Genomic DNA, 25,107 nt, shown 5'->3' on the forward strand with positions numbered 1-25,107 from the left:
GTCTTGAGTGGCTCACCTGGTTGAGCGTGCGCCCCATGTACAAAGGCTCAGTCCTTGCCGCAGTGGCCCAGGTTCAATTCTATCCCGTGGCCTTTTGCTGCATGTTGTCCTGAGTCATCAGATGTATTAGAGAAAATAATCACTTCATCTAAAATAGCCTTACCAGGCTACTTACTGAAGTTTCACAACTATGGCAGCGATTCAAACTTTGCTATCTCCCACGGTGTCCCACCGTACTTCTGTGAGTAAGTGACCTAAAGGGGGAAAGCAGGCAGTGGACCAAACCACTGTGAGACAAGGCAGGCTAGCCTAAGCTGTTTCTAAACTTAAAACAGTGTTTCAGTTTGTATTGTTTTACTACTTACACAATTATTTTAAGTACAGTACATACTATTATATTATTTACATTACACAGCATGGTTTTTAATGATAATGATTTTTAGGGGGGGGGGACAACCCTCAGATGGAGTAAGTCCTCCTCCACCGACCATGGCATGAAGCTATGGGAAAGAGTAATGGAAGCTAAATTAAGAGGAGAGGTGATGATTAGCGAGCAGCAGTATGGTTTAATGCCAGGAAAGAGCACCACAGATGCAATGTTTGCTTTGAGAATGTTGAGTAGTATAAAGAAGGTCAGAAGGAGTTACATTGTGTCTTTGTGGACCTAAAGAAAGCATATGTATTGAGAGAGGAGGTGTGATATTGAAGTAGCAGGGAGTAGAAGGGAAGTGTTTAAGAGTGGTGCAGGATAAGTACGAGGGCAGTGTGACAAGGGTGAGGTGTGCGGTAGGAGTGGCAGATGGGTTTAGATAAAGGTGGGATTATATCAAGGACTGGCTCTGAGCCTGGAGAAGTGGAGGTATGCATTGGAGAAAAGCGGAAGAAGTAGAAGCAAAAAGGAATGCATGTGGGTGAATGAAAGGGAGGACAGGAGGTGCAAGGAGTAGAGATGATAAAGGTGGATGACTATAAATACCTAGGGTCAACTGTTCAAAATAACGGGGAGAGGGGAGACGTTAAAGATGTTATAGAACGTAATAGCGTTATAGAACATAAAAAATAACGTCACGTTACTTTGCTGAGTAACTAATTACTTTTACAATGTGGTAACTGAGTTACTAACTCAATTACTTTTTGGGAGAAGTAATTTGTAACTGTAACTAATTACTTTTTTAAAGTAAGATGACCAACACTGCCTGCAGTGCCCTGCTATGACATGACATGAACTACTACGACTACCATTTTTAGTCACTGTTACATTATCTTTATTGTGACTATTATTGCCACTGTTCATCATATCCCCAACCGGCACCATCAGACACCGCCTACCAAGAGCCTGTGTCTGCCTAGGTTTCTTCCTAAAAGGGAGTTTTTCCTCGCACTATGCTTGCTCTTGGGGGAATTACTGGAATTACTAGAATTGTTGGGACTTTATAAATTATAGAGTGTGGTTTAGACCTATCTGTAAAGTGTAAACACTGCGCTAATTTCTGTTATACCTAAAAAGATCTTACGGATTGCTCAAATTTCAGGCCCATCAGCCTCATCAGGACTGATATTAAGCTTTATTCCAAAGTCTTGGCACTCCGCCAAGATTTTGGAATAAAACTTAATATCAGTCACGTGGTGCTTTATTGAGAAGCTAGTCCACCCCGACCAATCAGGTTTTATAGCAAAGTGTCATTCTGTAGACGATGTACGCAGACTACTTCAAGTAATAGAAGAAGCCAAAAACCTTCCAACAACGGCAGAAGTTTTATTAGTGGATGCAGAAAAGGCTTTCGACCCCCTAGAGTATAGGTCACTAACAGGGGGACCGCGGTCCGGATCCGGACCTAGAAGCCGTCCCATAAGGACCCGGACCAAAACAAAAGATTATGAATTAAAACCTGACGGGGCGCTTCTATTTTAATATGCGCAGCTTTAGTAGTCTTTACGGTAGTGGTTTAGTGGATGAGGAAACGCACAGACCCATTGCATGTGAGTTAAGCCATCCCACGTGATACCACTCAGCCAATGTCTTTGCATTCTGGGCGATAAACATTGGGACTCTACAGTGCAGACAGATGAGAGAGTTAGAGGCAAGTTACACAGGAAAAGAAAGTCGGATTAAAAAGATAGCGATACATGTAGAAAACAAAGGGAGCGAAAACAGACGAATGAGACGGAGAAAGGGAGAGATACAGACGAGTGTGCCGGAGAAAGTTGAGGAAAAGACGAGTGAGACGGAGAAAGGGAGAGATAGCCTACATACGAGTGCGCCGGAGTAAGTTGAGAAAAAGACGAGTGAGACGGAGAAAGGGAGGGATACAGACGAGTGAGGCAGAAAAAGGGTAACAGAGAAATAAGGAACAAATGACACTCTCCAAAAAAAAGAAAAGGGAACAGTGAAAACAGAGCATTTAATCCAGAATGGACAGACTCATTTCTGTTCATACTTCCCAATGGGAGCACTAAACCAGTGTGTCTCACTTTCTGGCTCCAAATGGTCCCTGAGACTGCTTTCCCAGATCTGAGGAAAGTAGCCCTATATATCTTGACCATGTTTGGCTCCACATACAACTGTGAGGCAGCTTTCTCCACAATGAACATAATTAAAACTAAATATCGTTCCAGGCTCACCAATGAGCACCTTCACATGTGTATGAGAATGGCCCTGACTCCATTCAAGCCCAGGTTTAAAATCCTGGCAAGACAGGCTAAAGCTCAATTCTCTCACTGAGCAAAAACATGGGGGAGTGGGATATGAGGGGAAGAAAGTGATACTCTAAAACTATTCAACTGTTAAGATCTGTTGAGATTTATTATTTGTAAAATTGGTTGAGACTGTTGAGTCAAGATGTGGAACAGAAAAGGGAAAATTCAAACTTTTCCTCCTTTTATATTATTTTTCTGAAGTTAAGCACTTTTTTTGAAAATGCACAATTTTCATATTTTATTTATTTTCTCTTATTTTGAAATGCAGCCCTAGTTTTATTTAGTTAATGAGAGAACATTATACATATCTACAGTCATACATATATGTTCAGTTCTCTGTTACGTGACAATAAATATTGTCAAGTATTTGAATTGTACTGAATTAATTTGATTTGACGGTCAGTTATTGATTACATTCAGATGTTGATACAACTACTAGGCTACTTAAATATATATAACACTAAATTGTTAGACATTATGATCTTCCGGACCTTTGCTTCAAAACATTTTCTCTAACTGGACCTTTTTAAAATTTAGTTGAATACCCCTGCCCTAGAGTGGAACTACTTGTGGCAAGTAATGGAGAGGATTGGTTTGGGGGCCAAATTCATTAACATGGTGCATACTTTATATGCGAATCCCATGGCCATAGTCTCAACCAATGGCTTGCATTCTCAGCCACTTCCCATCGAGCGGGGCTCGCGACAGGGATGCCTGCTTTCCCCCATGCTGTTTGCAATCTCTCTTGAACCGTTAGCCCAAGACATAAGGCAAAATAAAATCTGTAATGTTCAGATTAAATCCAATAACAGCTCAATATCATTATTATTCGCAGATGATATTTTGTTGTACATCTCTGATCTTGAGGACTCTATTCCAAAAATTCTTAATATTTTCAACGAATTTGGCTCAATTTCCAGCTATAAAATTAACTGGAATAAATCTAATCTTCTTTTATGAACAACAAGCATATGACACCTGTTGACAGCTATTAGTGTTACAATACCAACCCAAAGCAAAATTACATATTTAGGCATTATCATACACGCATCGCTACAGTGAGTTGTCCAGGACAACTATGAAACTATATTAAGTAGTGTTCAAAGGGATCTGGTCAATTGGTCTGCGCTGCCGGCATCACTACGGTCCAGGATCGCTTGTTGTTAAAACAAACATAGTTCCCCGTGTGAATTTCTTAAGTACAATGATCCCCTTACCCCCACCAATACATTTCTGGAAGAAACTTGATACTTTAATTCCGCAGTATATTTGGAACAATAAACAACTGCTAAAGATTTATGCTAAACTGATGCAAGTATCCATAGGAGAACTCCCAATAGTAAAGAAATGGGAGCGAGCGCTGAGCCCTGAGGGGAACGCAATGAATTGTTAGACAGTTTGGGACAACATTTTCCACTGTTCCAAGAACCCAAATCACCAGTATATCCACTTCAACATATGTCATAGGACATATTGGACTCCGCAGAAGAAATGCGTCTCTAAAGTCATTCCCACTCCCTATTGTACGTTCTGTCAACCTGAACAAACTGGAACTTTCCTGCATATGGTCTGGGAATGTGAACAGGTGCATTAGTTTTGGAATAAAACATCAATAATATCTGATGTGATAGGATGTCGAGTTCCTACTGACCCGATTGTTTTGTTACTTAATGATGAATCTAAATTACACCTGCTTGGGAGACAGAGGAAAATTTGACTAGACGGCTCAACTGCAACCAAGAAAATGATAGCTCAACGCTGACTCCCCCCTCACTCGCTTTGTATAAAACAATGGTTGGTGTATTTTCTAGACATAGTTATGCTTGAGCTCTCTACAGCAAGGATTAACAAAGCCAAATCATCTACTATCAGACGTAATGACCTCAACCCCACAAGAATTAGAGTAGAGTGATTGGGCAAGGTGTGGTTTCTATTTGTTTGTTTGTTTTGTTTTCCTTGAGACCGCGGAGGGTGGGAGAGGGTTTTTGTTCTTGTTCAATTTGTGTTTCTCTGTTCTGTGCACCATTTGATATTACCTGTTACACATTGTGGAATTTGTTTTGTATGTCCGAAGGTGCTAATAAAAAGTTGATCACAAAAAAAAAGTAACAGGGAGAGCAGAAGAGAGGTGAAGGAGAGAGTGCAGGCAGAGTGGAGTGGGTGGAGAAGATTGTAGGAGTGATTTGGTCACAGAGTACCAGCAAAAGTAAAAGAGAAGGTTTACAGAATGGTAGTGAGACCAGCTATGTTGTATGGTTTGTAGGCAGTGGCACTGACAAAAAGATAGGAGGCGGAGCTGGAGGTGGCAGAGTTGAAGATGCTAAGATTTTTCATTGGTAGTGACGAGGATGGACAGGATTAGGAATGAGTATATAAAAAGGACAGCTCAGGTTAGAGGGCTTGGAGACAAAGTGAGACAGGCAAGGTTGAGATGGTTGAGACGTGCAAAGGAGAGATGCTGGGTATATCGGGAGAAGGATGCTGAAGATCAGAGCAGACAGGCAATAGGAAAAGAGGAAGGCCAAAGAAGAGGTTTATAGATGTGGTCAGGGAGAAGATGCAGGTGGTTGGCGCGACATGAAACAGGGGTCGCCACAGTGGATCATCTAACAAGAGCAGCCGAAAGAAGAAGAAAAGTATGATGAATTAGCTATTAGCAGTTCATACTCATGGATGTACAGACAACTATTACTGGATTAATTTGATACTCAAAAGAAAACTTAAAAACCTGATGATTCTCAGGCAAGTGGAAAATGTGATTCACACTGAATCAAAAAAATATGCGAATGATGTGTGTTAAGATTTGACTGGGAAATAATTGGGGTTAAGTGTTTTAAAGTACATTAATTGCCTCCATGAGCGGTGTGTCACAGACACTGCTGCTACTGCTGACCATGTTGGTGAGCAGCCAAATTAGCAGCCAAACCACAATAACTAACTTCCTGTGTGTCACGTTTCTCCCTCCCGCTCCTTTAAGTCTTATAATATAGATGTGTTTTTTTTTCTTCCCAGTTAACTTAACCTAATTACGTACCTTATAGGCTGTGCTGTTAGAAGAATCCACAATGACAAAAAGAGGCTTCCGGGTGAAAGGGAATAAGTCGCCTGGATGAAGGCTGCAACATTAAAAACAAGTAAATATCAGGAACCTACATTTCTATCCCAGCAAGGCCACTGTGAGATTCTGCACTGCTAAAGTTGTGTACACATGGTTAGAGATTCTAAACTTGTTATTAAGACAGAGAGTGGACCGCAGTCAGACGTCTGAGTCAGATAGAGGTTATTTGTCATTAGTCACAACAAGCAAACTGATTTAGTCTTGGGTTAGGTACACAGGAAGTATTATTCTGTTACACATTTTGACACATTTAAAAATGTTAGCTTTTCCTAAAATGTGAAATGAACATTTTGAAAAATTATAATAAATACATTACACAAATCAATAATCACCAGTGCATTTCGTTCTGGGCCTGATTCCTCTTCTGCACCGTCTCTCCATTCACCACATCTCGATTTGTATTTGTTAGAACTCCTCCAAAATCATATGGTCCTACAGGAAAGTTAAAGATGAATTGCTTTAACTTGAAAAGACATGAATTGTGACATGTAAATCAAATATTTTAGTGCAACTCTACACTACATTTTTGCTTTTAAAAGACTGGAAATTAAAGCATTAGTAGGTGGACCAGATAGAACACCAGACACTTAAAGGTCAGAACATATTCTTATTAATATTGTGAATATGCCAATAGCTTTAATAATAATAATAATAATATAACTTAAACTTGGGTTCTTTATTAGATTGCTGTGACAAATGAAATAAGACTGACAGAGGCCCTATACAGACATGGAATACGTAACCATGTCCACAAGAAATGGATTGAATTCCAATGTCAAATGGCAAGGCCCATTGCTTTGTTAATGTCTGTTAGTGTACTAAAATAAAAAGTTTTGTAAACTTTTGTTCAACATACCTTACCTTTAAGCAGTAATTCTCATAAGCTCCGGATATACAAAGTAAGCACCTATTTTGCTTTACATTGTTGTCAGATAATTAAGCAACCCCCCCCTCCTCCCGCCTTGTGTTATAATGGAATACATTAACATTATTGGCATTATCTGCCTAAGTAATGTATTTTTGTCATTTAGACAGAGGTGTGCATTAGCTAAATGTGTGTTAGCTAAATGTTTGTTACGGCTTTATTCAGGTGCTCACACTATAATTGCCGCCTGATGTGTGAGAGGGAGAACCCTCTGGGGTCGACATTGTAGACCCCAGAGCATGTCATATTCAATAGCTCAATAATAATCAATAGTGTAGATTGTGCTTTTAGGCCTTCCAGAAATTTTGCCTGAAACTACAGTGCCTTTATACAATAAATCCATAATTATGAATCCATAAATCAAGTTATGTAGTATTCAATATCCAGCATCGTTCTGATTGTTTAGCATGCTAAAATCTCGGCCTTCCAAAGATGTGTGATCCTAGGCCATCCAGAAGCTTTGTAATCCAGCCTGGAACCGTAGTGTCTTTTTCACAAACTTTGCACAATATTGTAGAACTATAACTCCACTGTTTACTATTAAGGTTACACACCAGGGACGTGACGAATAAACGACATGAAAAGGCGAAATAATCGGCTGCAAATATAATAATAGCTTTCAATAAAAGTTTTGAATATTTGCGCCAGCTCATCTACCATGTCGGTGGGACAGTTTGAGGTCTAAATACTCATAATTCCCTCTGGTAAACAGTATGGAGTGTAGTTTATATGTCTAGGTCAAGATGTCTCTGACCAAAAGGCACCGGCGGAAGTGCGTCAGGCAGAAATGCCTTGCAGGTGGTCTCACCTGTGCTTACAACTAGTCATTCTGGCCCACCAGTGACTACTGTGAACAGAGCAGTTGGCTTCCAGGAAAGACTGCACGAGGGGCGGAGGGGCTAGTTACCCTGTCCGCACGTTTGTGAAGCAACTGTCTCACAGACTCCCTAACTAACTACAAGCAGAATAAAGAGAAACAGCCCGATGGTCCACCGAGAGGCGGGATGGAAGATGGACCAAACAGGACGGACAACCTGATAGCGACTGGAACGGACACAACGAACAAAGAAAGGATCCTAAGAGAATGCAGCTGTGGATGGACCAAAGTGACCACATACCTTGGCCTGCAAATCCATCAGGGGAAGGGAAAGTGTGGCAGGAACACCCAGGCGCAAGCTTGCACTGCAGCAGCAGATCAGACAAGGAGGAACAGTAGCCTGGTTGAGCACCACAGCGCTACTGAGCCCACCATTGCACCTGGGAGAACGACGCCAGACCAGCCCCTGCAAGAGGATACGCATCATCCGCCACAAATCCAACAGCCTGAACATTGTGATATCGCAAGCGATGAGCCCAGAAGAGCTACAGCCACGGAACCTTACTGAAAAACCAAGGTCAAATGACTGAAAGCCAGTGAAAAGGATGAGTGGGGAAGCTTCGACGAGAGCCTGCATACAATCCTCCAGAACGCCCTGAAAGGCAACACAATCGCTAAGCTGAACATCTTCGGTGACATCATCTACGAAGAGGGCAAAGCAAGATTTGGAGAGCTGCAGCAAAGAAAGAGCCTTCCCAAGCAGAGCGGAAGACGGGAGAGGGAAATACACCAGCTAGTGAAAGAGCGCCGCCTCCTACGGAAAGCATGGAAAAGATCCGAGGACCACGAAAAGGAGAGCCTCAAAAACCTGTGGGACCAGATCCGAGCCAAACTTGGACTGTTAAGGAGAGCAGAGAGAATCTGGAGACGCAGAAGCCACAAGGAGAAAGCAAGGTCAAGCTTCTTCCGTGACCCTTTCAAGTATGCCCGCGGGTTTGCTGGAGGAAAAGAAAAGAATCACTGAATGGGAGTTGGAGGACCATATAAAAACCCAGACAAGCAACAACCTTTGGGAAAGTCCCCTTGGTCCACCTGGCTACATCCCTAAACCACCTTTAGGCCATCGTCAAATTTCAATACCACCTTTAAAGCTTAACTAAGCTTTAAAGTGCCCATATTATGAAAAAAACACTTTTTCTGGGATTTGGGGTGTTCTTTTGTGTCTCTGGTGCTTCCACACGCATACAAACTTTGAAAAAAATCCATCCATGCTGTTTTGAGTGAAATACGGTTTCTGAATGTGTCCTGCCTTCAGTCTCCGGGTGAGCTGTTCAAAATCGGCATGGCTTGTGATGTCACAAGCCGAAACGAGCTGGCTAACCGCAACCGTTAGCTCGTAGGGTTAGCGTTAGCATGCTAACGCTAATGCTAACACTAGCATGCTACCTCGTTCTCAATAGCAAAGCACTCCTACAACACACACAAGTTCACCATAATCTACAAAAGAACTACTTACATGTGCGCCCTCATTTAGAAGTCTCCCAGCTAATCCTGCCTTGTAACTGACCGAAGTTGGAGAAACAGCCTCTTTTACTGTCTATGGAGCTAGCTAGCTGACATGATCTACATCTGAGCTACTGCGCATGTGCGAGTGCAATCAAAGATAGTACAGAAGAAGAAGAAGAAGAAAAGCGGTCTCACTCTGTAGCTAAAACAGAGACCAGGTGAAAAGAGGATCTGCAGCAGTGAGAGAGAGCTGTGCAGTACAACAAAAATATGGTGTTTTTTGAAAATTCAACCATGTAAACCTATTCTGGTACAACCTTAAAATACAATTATGAACCTGAAAATGAGCATAATATGGGCGCTTTAAAGGGACACTTAACCAGACTGAAAATACATGATAAATGCTGGCTGGTAATCCTAAGGATACTGTATGTAAGTTTCGGAGCCGAGCTTTAAAGGGACACTTAACCAGACTGAAGGTGTTTATAATATTGTTCATGTTTAAGATAAGAATTCACTAGACCTGTTTCAATTAATCTGTGACTTAAGACAGGAGGTGTAGTTTTGAGCTGGAGTTTTGCGCAAACTGTGTTTGATGTGGTCACACATCTTACAAATAGGGGTCTGCGGTCTCAGAGGGTTAGGGGAGGTTTTGTCACACCTTGCTCAGAGCTAACAGTTCACCCTTTGCTACAGATTTGTCAGCAAAATCCAGTAGGGTACTCGAGACACGTATGCGTGTAAATTTTGAAGATGGCTGAGCTTTCAATCCTTTCAGTTAACTTGTGTTGTCTTCCCTTCAACCTTGAAAAAAGCACTTTTTTCCCGACGTTTGTTTAAATTTCTCTTCTACACATTTTCAGCGCTTATTTCTACGTCCCATATTTTCTGATATAAAACAAAAATTTAAAACGGGTCAATGTGACCAGAAGTCAACACAAGGGTTAACATCAGGGGGCTAAACGGGCCGATCAAACGAGCTAAATTCCTGGACTATTTAAGACGAGACACTCCAGGTGACTAGAGTAAGATTTTTAACTAGCAGATATCACCATGAAACTCTCCCAGTTGATTACTTACATTAAGATGAGAAGAAAATGTATTACAAGTTTTCTGTAATTTAAGTTTAAATATGCAAATTATGCATTATCTAATTAAATATGCGCTAATTTGCATACAATTATACAATTATCCAATACTATGAAATTGTAGTATTGGATAAACCAGGTTCAAAATTCTTTTTTTCATTGTGTTCACATATTAGATGGGAAAACATTACAGAGGGATTTATGGATATCTACTTTTGTTATCCTGTAAATCAGAATATACTGTCAATAGCCTTAAAAAAATCAATTTTATTTGGAATAAAATGTTATATAAATCAGGCTAGGAATAATATATTTACAAATCCCTCTGTAAATGTCTTCATAATATAACTAGGTACAAGACTGGAAAGTTTGGTGTATAAAGGTGCTACTGAAGTGGAGATTTCAGACTTGGAGTATGAGAGAAAAGTAATTTTGAGAAAACGGGCTTTAAAGATTTTTATAGCAAAATTCCACTAATTTCTATTGAAAGCCATGAATTACAGAAACACATCCCTTTAGGTCCAAGTAAGATCCATGTATCACACTGTTTAACATCCAAAACTCATTGCTTCATCCATCACTGATCATAACATCTCAAACAACACGTCAACATGGCCTTCAACTGAAGACCATTACATCACAAACTTCGAACTGACAGAACACAACCATTACACAGCCTAGTTCCCCCCAAGTTAATTTACAGTTTACATATCCATGCCAGCACCATATGTATGGCCCTCTTCCATCTCCTGCTGGTGTCTTTTCACTGTTTTGGCTGTGCTTACACTTTTACAGCTCTGCTTTGCACTGGCGGAATGGACACTATTGGCTTTTGAGATCCTAACCATGTCGTCATCCTTCATTACATTGACAGACTGTGCTCTGAAGCCACAATTTCTCCATCACAGCCAGCATGGCAGAGGCACCCTCATTGAATGCAGAAATAGCCATACTGACTGCAGCCTCAACCCTGCTTTTCCCCACAAACACTTGGACATTGGGCCCATACAACCAAGTTGAGGCATGTGTTGGCATTCTGAGTGCCTCCATGCTGCACTGTCACTGGACATCCGGTGATACACAGGGATGAGCTTCTTCTGAATCATTCAAAAGACCAATATTTAGAACAGCGAAAGCAAACAAAGTAGTCTAAATTGTTATTTGACAGAGTATCTGCACACTGTCAGAGATACGAAGAAGAGACGGATCCTGACTAAATACAGGCTCAGTGACCACCAACTGGGTCAGACTTCCTCCTCCACTGGGAAAAAGTATCTTCACTAAGAGATTTACACCTTGGAAAAATAGCCAAAAATAGTTAACACCAGAAAATAAGCCGGAAGTTCTCCTAGGAGAGGTGACAGCAGCTCCACTGACAGCTAAATATGTATCTGCCTGCCACAGCCTGAGGGACTCACCACCACTTAGGATCCCAAAATTACAGATTTGTTTAGTATTGTATAGTAATTATATTAGAATAGTATATATATGTGACACCTACATAATATATGACATAATATATGACATGTAGGCTATGAATTTCTGTAAACTGCTTGGTTAGAGAGAGAGAGAGAGAGACACACTGAGTACCTCTGCTGTCTGAAAACTCCTGTTTTCTGAATGACAGTTTAAACATCGACGTACTATGTGATGGCATTTCATCATCTGCTGTTTTAGTTTGTAACCCCTGTGTCTTCTTGTTAATGACAACTGTTTTCGTCTTCTCTGAGATGATTTTCGACCATTTGACACATTTCTTTCGACATTCTGAACTACCGCGGAAATGTCAAAGCACGTCACGTGACGATTCTAAACGAATCACGTTGTCAGAAATTGGCATCAGACAATGAGATTGCACATTTAGAGTAAAATCCGCCCTTCCACGATTGGTTGCTGATAAAAAGGAAATGACCATATTTGGATCCGACAGCATTGCACAGGAGAGAGAGAGCTTTCTAACAGTATATGTCATGACAGGGTGCAGACAGCGATCGCGGAGCAGCGGGATGATTTAGGACGCCAACTTTTGTTGAATTTAGGAGAAATCTACAGACGCAAACAGACAAAGTGTAGTAAAATAAAGACCTAGATGTGTATTTTTTACTTTTTTTCACCACACTACTTGTGGCAAGTAATGGAGAGGCTTGGTTTGGGAGCCAAATTCATTGACATGGTACGTACTTTATATGCGAGTCCCACGGCCATAGTCTCAACCAATGGCTTGCATTCACAGCCATTCCCCATCGCACGGGGCTCGAGACAGGGATGCCCGCTCTCTCCCATGCTATTTGCGATCTCTCTTGAACAGTTAGCCCAAGCCATAAGGCAAAATAAAATATGTAATGTCCAGATTAAATCCAATAACAACTCAATATCGTTATTTGCAGATGATATTTTGCTGTACATCTCTGACCTTGAGGACTCTTAAGATCTTTAACGAATTTGGCTGAATGATCCCCTTACCACCACCAATAAGTTTCTGGAAAAAACTTGATACCGTAATTCGGCAGTATATTTGGAATAATAAACAACCTAGGCTAAAATAGTCTCCCCTGCAACGTACCACAAACATGGAAGGCCTGGCCCTCCCCAACCTTAAAGTGTACCACAGAGCCTTTCACCTACGGGCCCTCAGAGTGTGGATGGACCCTCATACAGTCCCATGGAGAGAAATGGAGCAAAACCTCACTGCAAGTCTAAGACTGCAAGACCTTGCTTTTGCAGGTGTGTGCCCAAAAAAGTGTATGCTAGCCCATGGCCCTATTATCACCAACACACTGACCAACTTTAAACAGGTCGAGGAGCACCTACGATACACCAATAAGTGGCATTTGAATACCCCAATATGGCACAATGCACACCAAATGTCTGGTAACAAACCCTTTACTTGTAACCAGTGGAGTGACAGGCATTTATACTTTAGATCAGCTATTCAATGATGAGAGCTAGCTTTGAGGTCCCTAGGACATCCTTCTTCCTTTATCTTCGCTTAAGATCAGCCTAAAATGGTATGGAGTGCCATGGGGGAACTTGGGGTCTTGAGACACACCCAATCATTAAATGGCTTGATGATTCTCCTGTGAGAGGATTAGTGTCCAAGATGTATGCTAAACTGATGCAAGTATCCGTAGGAGAACTCCCAATAGCAAAGAAATGGGAGCGAGAGCTGAGCCCTGAGGGGAACATACTTAATTGGGAGACAGTTTGGGACAACATTTCCCATTGTTCCAAGAACCCAAATCACCAGCAGATCCACTTCAACATATGCCATAGGACATATTGGACTCCTCAGAAGAGTCTCTAAAGTCATTCCCACTCCCTATTGCACATTCCGTCAACCTGAACAAACTGGAACTTTCCTACACATGGTCTGGGAGTGTGAACAGGTGCATGAGTTCTGGAATAAAACAACCAATAATATCTGATGTGATAGGATGTCAAATTCCTACTGACCCGATTGTTTTGTTACTTAATGACGACTCTAAATTACATCTGCTTGGGAGACAGAAGAAAATTTGGCTAACTGGCTCAACCGCAAACAAGAAAATGATAGCTCAAGTGGTTGGCGTACTTCCTAGACATAATTATGCTGGAGCTCTCTACAGCAAGGATTAAAGAAAGCCAAGTCATCGACTCTAGACCTATGGAAAAACACAGCAGCACAAGTATCAGTCCTAATGACCTCAATACCACAAGAATTAGAGGTGAGTGACTAGGCAAGGTGTGATTTTTGTTTTGTTTTGTTTTATTGTAGGGTTTTGGTTCTTGTTTGATTGTAGTTGTTTGTTCTGTATGTTCTATGTTCAAAAATATAAAAATAATAAACAAAATTGATCATAAAAAAAGAAGCTGTGACATCCCCTCTTCAACAGTCCTGAAGATGGATGCTAAGGCAAACAATTACATCCGGAAGTGGCTAGGCCTTCCCTGATGCCTGTCAAGTGCAGCTCTATTTGGAAGGAACACCTTGAGACATCTGCTGAAAACCATCAGCTTGGGCTATAAACTGGAGAAGGTGAGACTGCAGTTTGAACGGAAAGATTCACCTGACCCATTGGTACAGAGTGCCAAAGTCCAAGTCCGAACAGGAAGAAGATGGGACGCATCGCAAGCAGTAGACCAGGCCATAACCCGGCTGAAACACCAGAAGGTCGTAGGGGTGGTGCAACATGGCACAGCAGGTTTTGGATGGCAAACACCACCCAAGCCATGGTCCAAAGCCTCAGGGGAGGAAAGGAAACATGATTTTGGAAGTCAGGAGGAAGGAAGAGGAGGGCTACAAGTTCATGGCTGTGACCCAATGCAAGGCAAGGCAGATGGAAAACCTGGGAGGCTGTCACCGACAGGTCCATCACGTGGTCTGATCTATGGAAGTTGCCCCAAGCAAGGCTAAGTTTCTTGATCAGAGCCACGTATGACACTCTCCCAAGCCCCCAAAACCTGCACCGCTGGTACGACACAGAGAAGCCGTGCCAACTTTGCGGCCACCCGCAAGTCCCAGCCTCCAGCACATCCTCTCTGGCTGCAAGACTGCGCTGACCCAGGGGCACTACGGGTGGCGTCACGACAGAGTCCTGCGAAAGCTAGCAGAAGCCGCAGAAGTGAACCACCACAACATTGCACCCATCCATCCAGTTAGCTAGACAAGGGGGAGAGGCACTCAGTAGCACAGTAAGAGAGAGGTCCTTGCTGACACCTGGAGGGGAGTGGGCCCTTAGAGCTGACTTGGATCGCCAGTTGAAATTCCCTCAGGAGATCGCCATAACCTCCCTCCGGCCAGACATCGTGATTTGATCCATCGCCACGAAGGCGGTCATTATGGCCGAACTGACCGTGCCATGGAAGGATGGGCTGGAGGCTGCCTTTGAAAGGAAAAAGGAGAGGTATGCTGAACTGGCAGATGCATGCGCACAAGCTGGGTGGAGAGCACACACCTACCCAGTGGAAGTTGGTTGCAGGGGCTTCACTGGAACCTCCATCCAGCGAATCCTCAAGACCATTGGCATCAGAGGCGCCAAACTGGAGAGAGCCCTCAAAGAGCCCTTTTGGCTCTGGCTCTGTAGCAAGGACAAGGCTTGGGAGAGAGATGGATCCTAGGGCTGGCTGCTGGGGGCGGCAGGGAGACGTCCCTGCCACTGCTCCACCACCCGGAGGTGTTCCGGGATTAAAGGAGCGAAACATCTATGAAGGGTGGCTCCTGACTGATGACCCTGCAGCCGGACCAAAAGGCACTGACGGAAGTGCGTCAGGCAGAAGTGCCTTGCAGGTGGTCTCACCTGTGCTTACAACTAGGGCTTGTATTGTGAAAGGTAAGAACAGAAAGATTGTCTTTGGTAAACACTGCCTTTGTCAAGGACGAAAAGAGCGATAAGGTTTTCCATCTCTATAGTCTATGAATCAGACAACAGCCTACAACAACACGTTGTATTATGATCGTCACAAACAACACAATTAATAATATTCGTAATATTCGCGTTCTGGGTGAAAGTACTCATAGCAGAAACAACAGTTCGAAAATATATATTGCCCCAGAAAAATGACCTGGCGGCGCCAAAGGAGTTGCCAAAACAGAGGGAGACACCTGTTTGATTTGAGCCACACACCTGCGTGCCTCTCTGTCATTACTGCGGACCTGTCCGTGCACACTCTAGTACAGCGGTCCTACAGAAGCCCATGCTGTTATGGTTTCGGTATTTTTGCTTTGTATTTTGTTCTATTTCTGTTGCCTGTTTGTAGATTTCTGTATGTTTCCTGTTTTTGTATATTCTGTTCCCTGTCTTGTAAATTTATCCTGTTTTGTGTATTCTGTGACTGTGTATTTCGTTGTGTATATTTCTGTTCCCTGTTTTGTATTATGTTCCGTTTCCTGTTTTATTTTGATAGTCTAGTTTTCTGTCTTGTCGGGTCTTGTTTTACTTCCTGTGTTTTCCCGCCTTTTTTGATTACTCTGTCTGTCCTAATGTGTTTCAACTGCTGTGTCACCTGCCCCTCGTTACCCAGTGTATTTAGTCCTTGTGTTCCCCTTGTCTCTTGTCAGATTGTTTTGTGTCCGTTTGTGCTCGTGCCCTGTCAGTTTGAGTGTATGCCTGTGCCTGTCGTGTCTTCCCCCGTCCGTTCTGGTCAGTCTCTGTGCTTCCTGTATTTCCCTGGTTTTTTGGACTTCCTTGGTTTTTTGGATACCTTTTGTCTTCTTTTTGGAATAGTTTTTTTGCCTGCTTCCCCCAGGACTCCCTTGGTTCTTTGTTGTGTTTTCATTAATAAATCCTCGTGCTCAAACCTTCTCCTGCCTGCCTGCCTGCCTCTCCCTGCATTTGGGTCCTTTAATTTCCTCCATCGTAACACATGCCCCGTGTTATGACCCTGGGGTCATGTTTTGTGATTTGTTTTGCCCTGCTCTATCAGTTGTTCTCCTGAGTGTACACAGGTACCCCTAGACATCAGGTCGTAACATAAATTGGGGGCTCGTCTGTTCTTTTTTTGTCCTTCGGTGTCGTTTGGCTGAGATTTACTTTTGTTTGTTTCTTGAGGCTCTTTGTCTGGTTGGCAGTTTTCTTTTGTGATAGGGGCAGGTATGGACTTTCAATTGGAGGATTTTGCTACTAGTCCATCAGTTGATAAATTGGATAGGTGTAAGAAGAAGGACCTAATTTTGGTGGGGAACTTTTATGATGTGCATGTGCCCTCTAGTCTTAAGAAGCAGGAGTTGAAAGAGCTCCTTTGCTCAGAGCTAACTGAAAGGGGTTTGTTTGGGGAGTCGGCTCTTTCAGAGGGAGTTCCAGGTGAACAGGCTGGTATTGTTGCCCCACTCAAGTAATACCACCTCAAGGCCTTGCGCCTCAGGCAAATTTGACCACGGAAGAGCTAAGGCTAACGCTGCAGATCAGAGAGGCTGAGGTGAGAAATCGAGAGTTGGAGGTGCAAGCCATGCATTTGAAAAGCCGCTATATCTGCCAGTTCTCATATCATCACCTGCTCCAAGACCCCAAGACAGCTTTGACGTGAGTAGGCACATTGCACTGGTTCCACCATTCAGAGAAACTGAGGTAGATTCCTATTTCAATACTACTTCATCACCCGCTCCAAGACCCCAAGACAGCTTTGACGTGAGTAGGCACATTGCACTGGTTCCACCATTCAGAAAAACTGAGGTAGATTCTTATTTCAATGCTTTTGAGCGTATTGCTGCTACACTGAATAGGCCGAAGAGTGTGTGGCCTCTTTTGCTCCAATGTAGGTTAGTGGGCAAGGCTCAGGAAGTCTATACCTCTCTGTCCATAGAAGACAACTTGAATTATGACATTGTTAAAGCCACTGTCCTCCATGCCTATGAGTTAGTGCCAGAGGCATATAGGCAAAACTTCAGAAGTTGTGAAAAAACTGCCACCCAGACGTATGTAGAGTTTGCAAGGGAGAAAGGCGCTCGGTTTGATAAATGGTGTCGGGTCAGTAAGGTGGGAACTTTGGGTGATCTGCGTGAACTTGTGTTGTTGGAGGAATTTAAGAATCGGCTCCCAGATAAGATTGTTATCTACACACAAGTTCACATTAACTCATAAATGTGTTTTTTCCCCCTTTGTTCGTAGGGAGCCAATCTCAGTTGTCCGTGAGGGTAACTCTCCTAAGAGTTATCGCCGCAACCGCACTGCCGCCACCAAACTGCCGCCACCAAAGCCAGCGAGTGTTTTTACTGTCATGAGCAAGGACATCTTATTGCTGCCTGCCCTCTTCTTAAAAAGAGGGAGCACCGTAAGAATGCCACAACAGCCTCTCCAATAGGGCTCATTCATACTACACCCTGCAAAAATTTAAATCTTAATGCTCAAAGGGACCAAATCGATGAGGCTTTTAGGCCGTTTATTTCGCATGGTTTTGTTTCTCTAGTGGGTGAGGAAAAACAAGTCCCTATCACTATCCTGCGGGATACTGGAGCTAAACAAACACTGATTTGAGATGGTATTTTGCCCCTCTCAGCTGAGACCTATTGTGGGGCAGATGTGTTGGCATGGGGTGTTAAAATGTGTGCAGTGCGGGCGCCGTTGCACTTCATTCAGTTGTCGTCCAGATTTGTGTCAGGCAAATTTAGTATCGCCAAACGTCCTCAGTTACCGAAAGCCGGTGTAGACTTAATCCTCGGGAATGATTTGGCTGGTGGTAAAGTTTTTCCATCTCCTCAGGTGATCGAATATCCGACTGTGAACGAATGTGTTCCCGACTCCAATGTTCTTGACTTGCCTCTGTTTCCTGTGTGTGCTGTAACCCGTGCTCAAGCACGAAAGCTTGGTGACTTGGTGGATCTTAGCAACTCTTTCATGAGTGGCTCTGATCCAACGAGTCCATCTCAAGAGTGTAATGAAGAGTCTAATGATAAGGCACCTATCTGTGTAGAGCTTCAGCCTGACGATAGAACCTTAACTCTTGCTGTAGAGAAAGAGCAGCTGATCAAAGCACAGGAAGCTGATGCTACTTTAACTTCTTGTTTTTCTCTTGCAGAGGACCTACCGTGTGAAAAGCCTGTGTTCTACCTTGTTGATGATGGTGTTCTTATGCGGCACTGGTCTCCAAGCTCTGGTATTACACATGAGTCGGTGTCCTAAATTGTAGTGCCACAGCCTTTCCGTTTGCAGGTCTTGAGTTTAGCCCATGATCATAGCATGTCCGGCCACTTGGGAATAAGGAAAACGTACGACCGTGTGCTTCGTTATTTCTTTTGGCCTAGACTTAAATCTGATGTTGTGAAATTCTGTCAATCGTGCCACATCTGTTAAGTCTCAGGTAAACCAAATCAGGTAATTCCTCCTGCTCCGTTAAGGCCCATTCCAGCTGTCGGTGAGCCATTTGAGCACGTTATTGTTGACTGTGTTGGTCCTTTACCTAAACAAAGTCCGGTAACCAGTACATCCTCACTATTATGTGTTCTGCTACTCGTTACCCCGAAGCCGTTCCGTTGCGCTCATTAAAAGCCTGTGTGATTGTGAATGCGCTTGTTAAGTTTTCTCTACTTTTGGTACTTCCTAAACGCATCCAAAGTGACCAGGGAACAAACTTTATGTCCAAAATCTTCGCCCAGGTCATGGCAGAGTTAAATGTGGCACACCATATCTCTAGTGCGTACCATCCAGAAAGTCAGGGCGCATTAGAGAGGTTTCACCAAGCTCTAAAAAGTATGCTGCGCAAGTTTTGCACTGAGTCAACTCGTGAGTGGGATGAGGGGTGCCGCTGTTGTTGTTTGCAGTGTGGGAAACGTCACGAAGTAGACGACGAAGAACGTCAAAAATCCTTAGAGTTTAGTCCGGCCGATCTAGTTTTCGGTCACACTGTGCGTGGCCCATTACGCCTCCTGAGAGAGAAGTGGCTCTCAGGCAAAACTAGTCCAGATGAAAACGTTCTGGACTATGTTAGTTTGTTCCGAGAGAGGCTACATCATGCGTGCGATGTTGCCCGAGACTCGAGCGCCCAGACAAAAATGAAGGTTACTTATGACAAGAAGTCTGTAGCGCGTACCTTTCAGTCAGGTGAGCGCGTGCTAGTTCTGTTACCCATTCTTGGTTCTAGTCTGCAAGCAAAGTTTTCTGGTCTTTACGTGGTCGATCGTAGACTTAGTGACACAGATTATGTAATCCAGACCCCTGATCGTAGAAAGAAAACGCGTGTGTCATGTCAACATGCTCAAAACCTATGTTGACCGTGAGCATTTTGTTAAATCACCCCATTTGTTATTTTTCCAAAAAGTTCAAGAAACACCAACTACATTACAGCACCATTGAGAAGGAGGCCTTAGCATTGCTGTTAGCATTACAACACTTTGAAGTGTACCTCGGGTCTAGTCCTGTGCCAACCCTTGTTTTCTCTGACCACAATCCGCTTGTGTTCCTGTCTCGGATGCAAAATAGCAACCAGCGTCTCATGCGGTGGTCCTTGTTACTGCAAGATTTTAATATTGAGATTCGTTACAAAAAGGGTTTGGAAAACGTTATGGCTGATGCTCTATCTAGATCTTGAGTCAAACTTTTTATTGAAAATATTTGCTCTTGGGTGGGGAGGTGTTATGACCCTGGGGTCATGTTTTGTGATTTGTTTTGCCCTGCTCTAGCTCGGTCGGCTAGCACCACCACCAGCTGTGACACACTCAACTTCGCTCTGCTCAACATCCACTCACTGACGGGCAAGGGACATCTCATCCAGGACTTCATCTCAGATCGTAAGCTAGACTTTCTTTGTTTAACCGAGACATGGCAACAGCCCAATGACTTTTCTCAGCTGAATGAATCCACTCCTAGTGGGTTTGTTTACATCTGTCAACCCCGTGGCTCCCGCCGGGGAGGACGACTCACGATAATCTACCTATCTATGGAAAGTCTCGCCGGTGTCTGTGCCTGTCTCCAGCTCGTTTGAATCTGCTGTCTGCAAGTTGACTGGTCCCACTCCAACCATCATTGCTACTGTCTACCGCCCCCCTAAACCGAACAGTGAATTTTTAAATGACTTTGCTGCTTTTCTCACCTACTTATCCTCTCTCTCACCAAACATAATACTACTGGGCGATTTCAATATCCACATGGAGCTGTTTGGGAGTGGGGGGGTCGGGGCACACACATTATGTTGCGTCCGGTTTACCCCTAGACATCAGGTCGTAACACCGGTAATGTATTCATTAATAACTCTTAATATTGATTTGGGAGGTCCCTCAGCCCAGTCGGCATTCCTATGCGGCCCGGTGCCAGTCCACGGCCCATAGTTTGAGTAAGGCAGTTCTAATACATTTTCTCAGCAATTTCATCATTTAACAATATTAGATAATTTTTTTAATCTAACAATTTAAACCGTTTAGTGGCATGTCCATATTTCAAGAAAATTCCATATGATATCAGGAAGAAATGTGGGGTTTAATATTTAGCATTTTACCTTCATAATCTGAATGCCCAGTAGGGAAGACTCCAGTAGCTGACAGGTAGACAAGCAGAACGCTGTTGGCAGGCAATTCCTGAAAATAAGGGCAATGGGGAAAAACATTATAATGTAATATGATTATGTTTAATGTAAGTGCAACATATACTTTATTAGATTAGACTATTAGATTAAAACAGAAACTAAAATAATGGGTAGGGGGTGTAGAAGAAAACCTAACCTAATATGGATCCAGATTATGAAATTCTCCCCCAGTCAGTAAATGGGATTGTGATCCTGTGTCACAATCAATGTTCTCTCAGTAAAACAAGAAAATAACCCAAAAACATTTGGATGTTCACATAAATATGGCAGTGGAAAGGTGAGAAATCTAAATAGCAACAACAACAATAGAACAACACTTGTGAACCTCGAGGATGAGAGATACAATATATTTTACGTAACGGTATCTTGGTGATATTGCATGTCTAATAATAGACCATCAACTTAAGCAGCATTTAACCCAGAAAGGCTAGGATTAAAGTTAATACTGACCTTAAACGAGGCCGACAAGAAAGTAAAAAGCTGGCTGAATGTTGGTTTGTACAACAAATACTTGTGAGGGTTTTCTCTTTTAGCTGGCTTCTCATTGGGCTCCTGTGGAAAAATATTTTATATAATTACTCATATGTTCGTATTTCAGTTTCAGTTTACTTTAAGTATGACGTATCATGTTTGTCACCCTAAATTAGTAAGACACCAGTAGGGAATGATGCAACTCTTGAAAGAATGATGCATTTCACTCAAGGATAGCATAATTACAGGGGTGCTGATACGGGCCAAAACATGGTGACATACAGGTTTTTGCTACTGATTGGCCCTGTGAGAGACTGTATCATTTATGAGACGTATGACACTCACCAGAGTTCCTTGTTTTGGGGTCTGTGTCAAGTTTACAGGTTCCCTTTCCAAAGCTTGAAGCATGCGGAACATATCGATGGTTAATTCACTGAACTTCACCTAAAAAAATGGAAGAAACACAACACTGACATAACCTTACCATTAAGACATTTGTGGAGAATCAGTATTTTAGGCATTGAGTTTATACCTCTGACAAAAATGTCTTCAAATATCCATACAGACTTGTATTAAGTAAGTATAAAGAGAACTCTTCAGGATTCTTCATTATTTCATTTACTAGTCAATGTTGATATGAATGAAGATTCTACTCTGGTAGAAGGCCAATGACTAAACATTGTAGGTTAACACTTTCCTACCCCATAGTGTTTATGTTAGTGTTGTTGTTAGGACCAGGGTGAACATGCAGATTTGTTTTGTCAGAGTAGAGAAGCACATGAAAAGCTGACTTGAGATCATGGGCCCCTTGCAAGAACAATAATTCTTATCCTAAACCTCTCAATGTTTTCTGTGTGGTTTGCTTGTGCAAGTGTTCAAGTCAGTATGAGTCAGATTCACTATTCAATTAAATTTAATTTATAGTGTCAAATCATAACAGAAGTTATCTCAGGACACTTTACAGATAGAGTAGGTCTAGACCACATTCTATAATTTACAGATACCCAACAATTCCCACAAGAACATGCATTTGGTGCAACAGCGTCGAGGAAAAACTTTTAAAAGGCCGGTGAGAGAGACAGAAATATGACTCATAATTATAGCAGTAGGTATAATGGAATGGCATGATGAACAGTGGCAATTATAGTAACAGTAAAGATAACAGAATTATGACTAATAGTAATTAATAGGAGTTGCCTAGTAACGGGGACGCCGCTCTGTCTGGCTTGTTTACTTTCTGTAATTTTACTCTTTTTCGCAAATGCATAGATCATTTTGTTTGATTTTCATACTCAGTTCATTAGCAAAGTTCAATAGTTATATATAGCTACGCATTTTGTCATCTCTACGCCGTATTTTTGTTTTAAATGGGGTTGGAGCCTGACGTGATTCCTGATGACCGGAGGATGCCAGTTGGTCATGGCTTGTCACGGACTTCATCTCAGATCGTAAGCTAGACTTTCTTTGTTTAACCGAGACATGGCAACAGCCCAACGACTTTTCTCAGCTGAATGAATCCACTCCTAGTGGGTTTGTTTACATCTGTCAACCCCGTGGCTCCCGCCGGGGAGGACGACTCACGATAATCTACCTGTCTATGGAAAGTCTCGCCGGTGTCTGTGCCTGTCTCCAGCTCGTTTGAATCTGCTGTCTGCAAGTTGTCTGGTCCCACTCCAACCATCATTGCTACTGTCTACCGCCCCCCTAAACCGAACAGTGAATTTTTAAATGACTTTGCTGCTTTTCTCACCTACTTATCCTCTCTCTCACCAAACATAATACTGCTGGGTGATTTCAATATCCACATGGACAATATCAATCTGCATCTCACCAAAGACTTGACCTTCTGCCTAGAGAGTGTTGGATGTCAGCAACATACTACTTTTCCCACACACTCCAAAGGACATATTCTGGACTTGATCTGCTGCTCTGGTGTCACCCCTTCTGACCTTACAGCTGATGAACTCCCCATAACTGATCACTTTCTCCTCTCATTTACAGTGAAACTCACTTTCTCCATCTCTAAAATACCACGCCTTATTTCATTTCGGAATATAAGGAATATCAACCCTGCCACTCTCACTTCAAGTATCCACTCCTCCTGCCTCCCTGACACTCACAATCTATCCACCCCCGATGATCTGGTCTCTCATTACAACACTGGACTCCATAATATTCTTATTTCCCTTGATCCGTTAAAAAAACAGATGTTTCTTTTTCCGTCTCCGCCCCTTGGTTCACCCCCGACCTTCGTCTCATGAAAGCCAAAGGTCAGCAACTTGAACGTCTTCATAGAAAAACTGGTCTCATTATTCACAAAGAAATGTACAATAACCACATATTACGTTATAAGGACTCCATTGCTAGCACCAAAACCCACTACTACTCCAGTATAATCACTGCATACAAAGGAAACTCCAAGTCACTGTTTTCCCTGCTTAACAATATCACCCAACCCCAGGACTTTCTCTCCCCTCACTTGTATACAACCTCCTTCTGCAACTCCATTATCTCCTTTTTCACTGAAAAAACCAAGAACATCCACCAGCACCTTGGATCAATCCCTCACCTCAGCATCTCAACCGACTTTCACCCATCCACACACTCATTCTCTTCCTTCTAGCTCCCCGATATTTCAGAAATCACAGAACTCACCCAGAAATCCAAGCCATCGGGGGATCACGTGACCAGCCACCGCTATGGTTGCAAGAGACTGAGTCTCCCACACTCACCTCCGTATTTCATTAAATAACCAGGTCTATTACTTTTTCTTCGACGCCAAACCGTTTTGTCTGTTATCACGGTGACTCAGTAAAACGCCTGCAGGCACAAAAAAGCGTGTCTCGCTGTCGCCTAAACTATTTAGTCGTTCAGAGAAATTTGTTAGCATGGCGGCGGCTAATGGAACATTAGCTAATGGAGCAACTGATGTGAACGCGTTCTCTAACATGGAGGACTTAAGCTTGTTTTACAGTTCTGCGGAGGCTCCACGCAGAGCTTTCGCCATAGCCTACGTACGTGGCCTGATGTTTATACTTGTGCGCTGGTGTGTGCGTCGAGCCGGCATGCGTGTGTGTGATAGAGGGAGAAGTGAGAAAGTGATTATCTCCGATTATGTCTAGAGTCAGAGTGAGAGAAACAAAGTGTCTGCCCTGTGTTTTCTTACCACGGTGAGAAATCTGTAGCAGGAAAAGTTAACCCTCTCCTTGATTTCATGTTGTTTATGGAGAAAGAGAACCAGGAAATAAGTCGGGGGAAATGCAACGCTTCCAAACCATGGCCGAGCGACGTGCGTCGCCGCAACGTATAGTTAACATTTTTCGAGAGGTGCACGTCAGGCTACGGCTGGACTCTCTGCCGTCGATTCGACGCACAACTATAAAAAGGCCTTTAATCGCTCGGGTTTTGGAGAGGCAGCTAAGTGTGCTTGAATCCATGATCTACAACGCAGTGAAAGGAGTGTTGGTGGAAATTAATGCCTCGAAGCATCACATCA

At 42.9% G+C, this 25,107-nt stretch overlaps 1 protein-coding gene across 2 annotated transcripts in view; it reads right to left on the reverse strand.

The window, feature by feature from the left end:
* Positions 1-25,107, reverse strand: part of scai (suppressor of cancer cell invasion) — a 108,695-nt gene that overhangs the window by 8,978 nt on the left and 74,610 nt on the right. For both annotated transcript variants that reach the window (XM_078271060.1, XM_078271059.1), the window contains 5 exons: positions 21,957-22,055; positions 21,591-21,692; positions 21,054-21,132; positions 6,148-6,247; positions 5,732-5,813 (listed from right to left, as the gene is read on the reverse strand). In XM_078271060.1, coding sequence (XP_078127186.1) covers positions 5,732-5,813; positions 6,148-6,247; positions 21,054-21,132; positions 21,591-21,692; positions 21,957-22,055 — 462 coding nt within the window. The remainder of the gene's footprint in view (positions 1-5,731; positions 5,814-6,147; positions 6,248-21,053; positions 21,133-21,590; positions 21,693-21,956; positions 22,056-25,107) is intronic.

Source organism: Sander vitreus, chromosome 16, assembly GCF_031162955.1.
Source record: "Sander vitreus isolate 19-12246 chromosome 16, sanVit1, whole genome shotgun sequence".
In the NCBI taxonomy this organism is placed as follows: domain Eukaryota; kingdom Metazoa; phylum Chordata; class Actinopteri; order Perciformes; family Percidae; genus Sander; species Sander vitreus.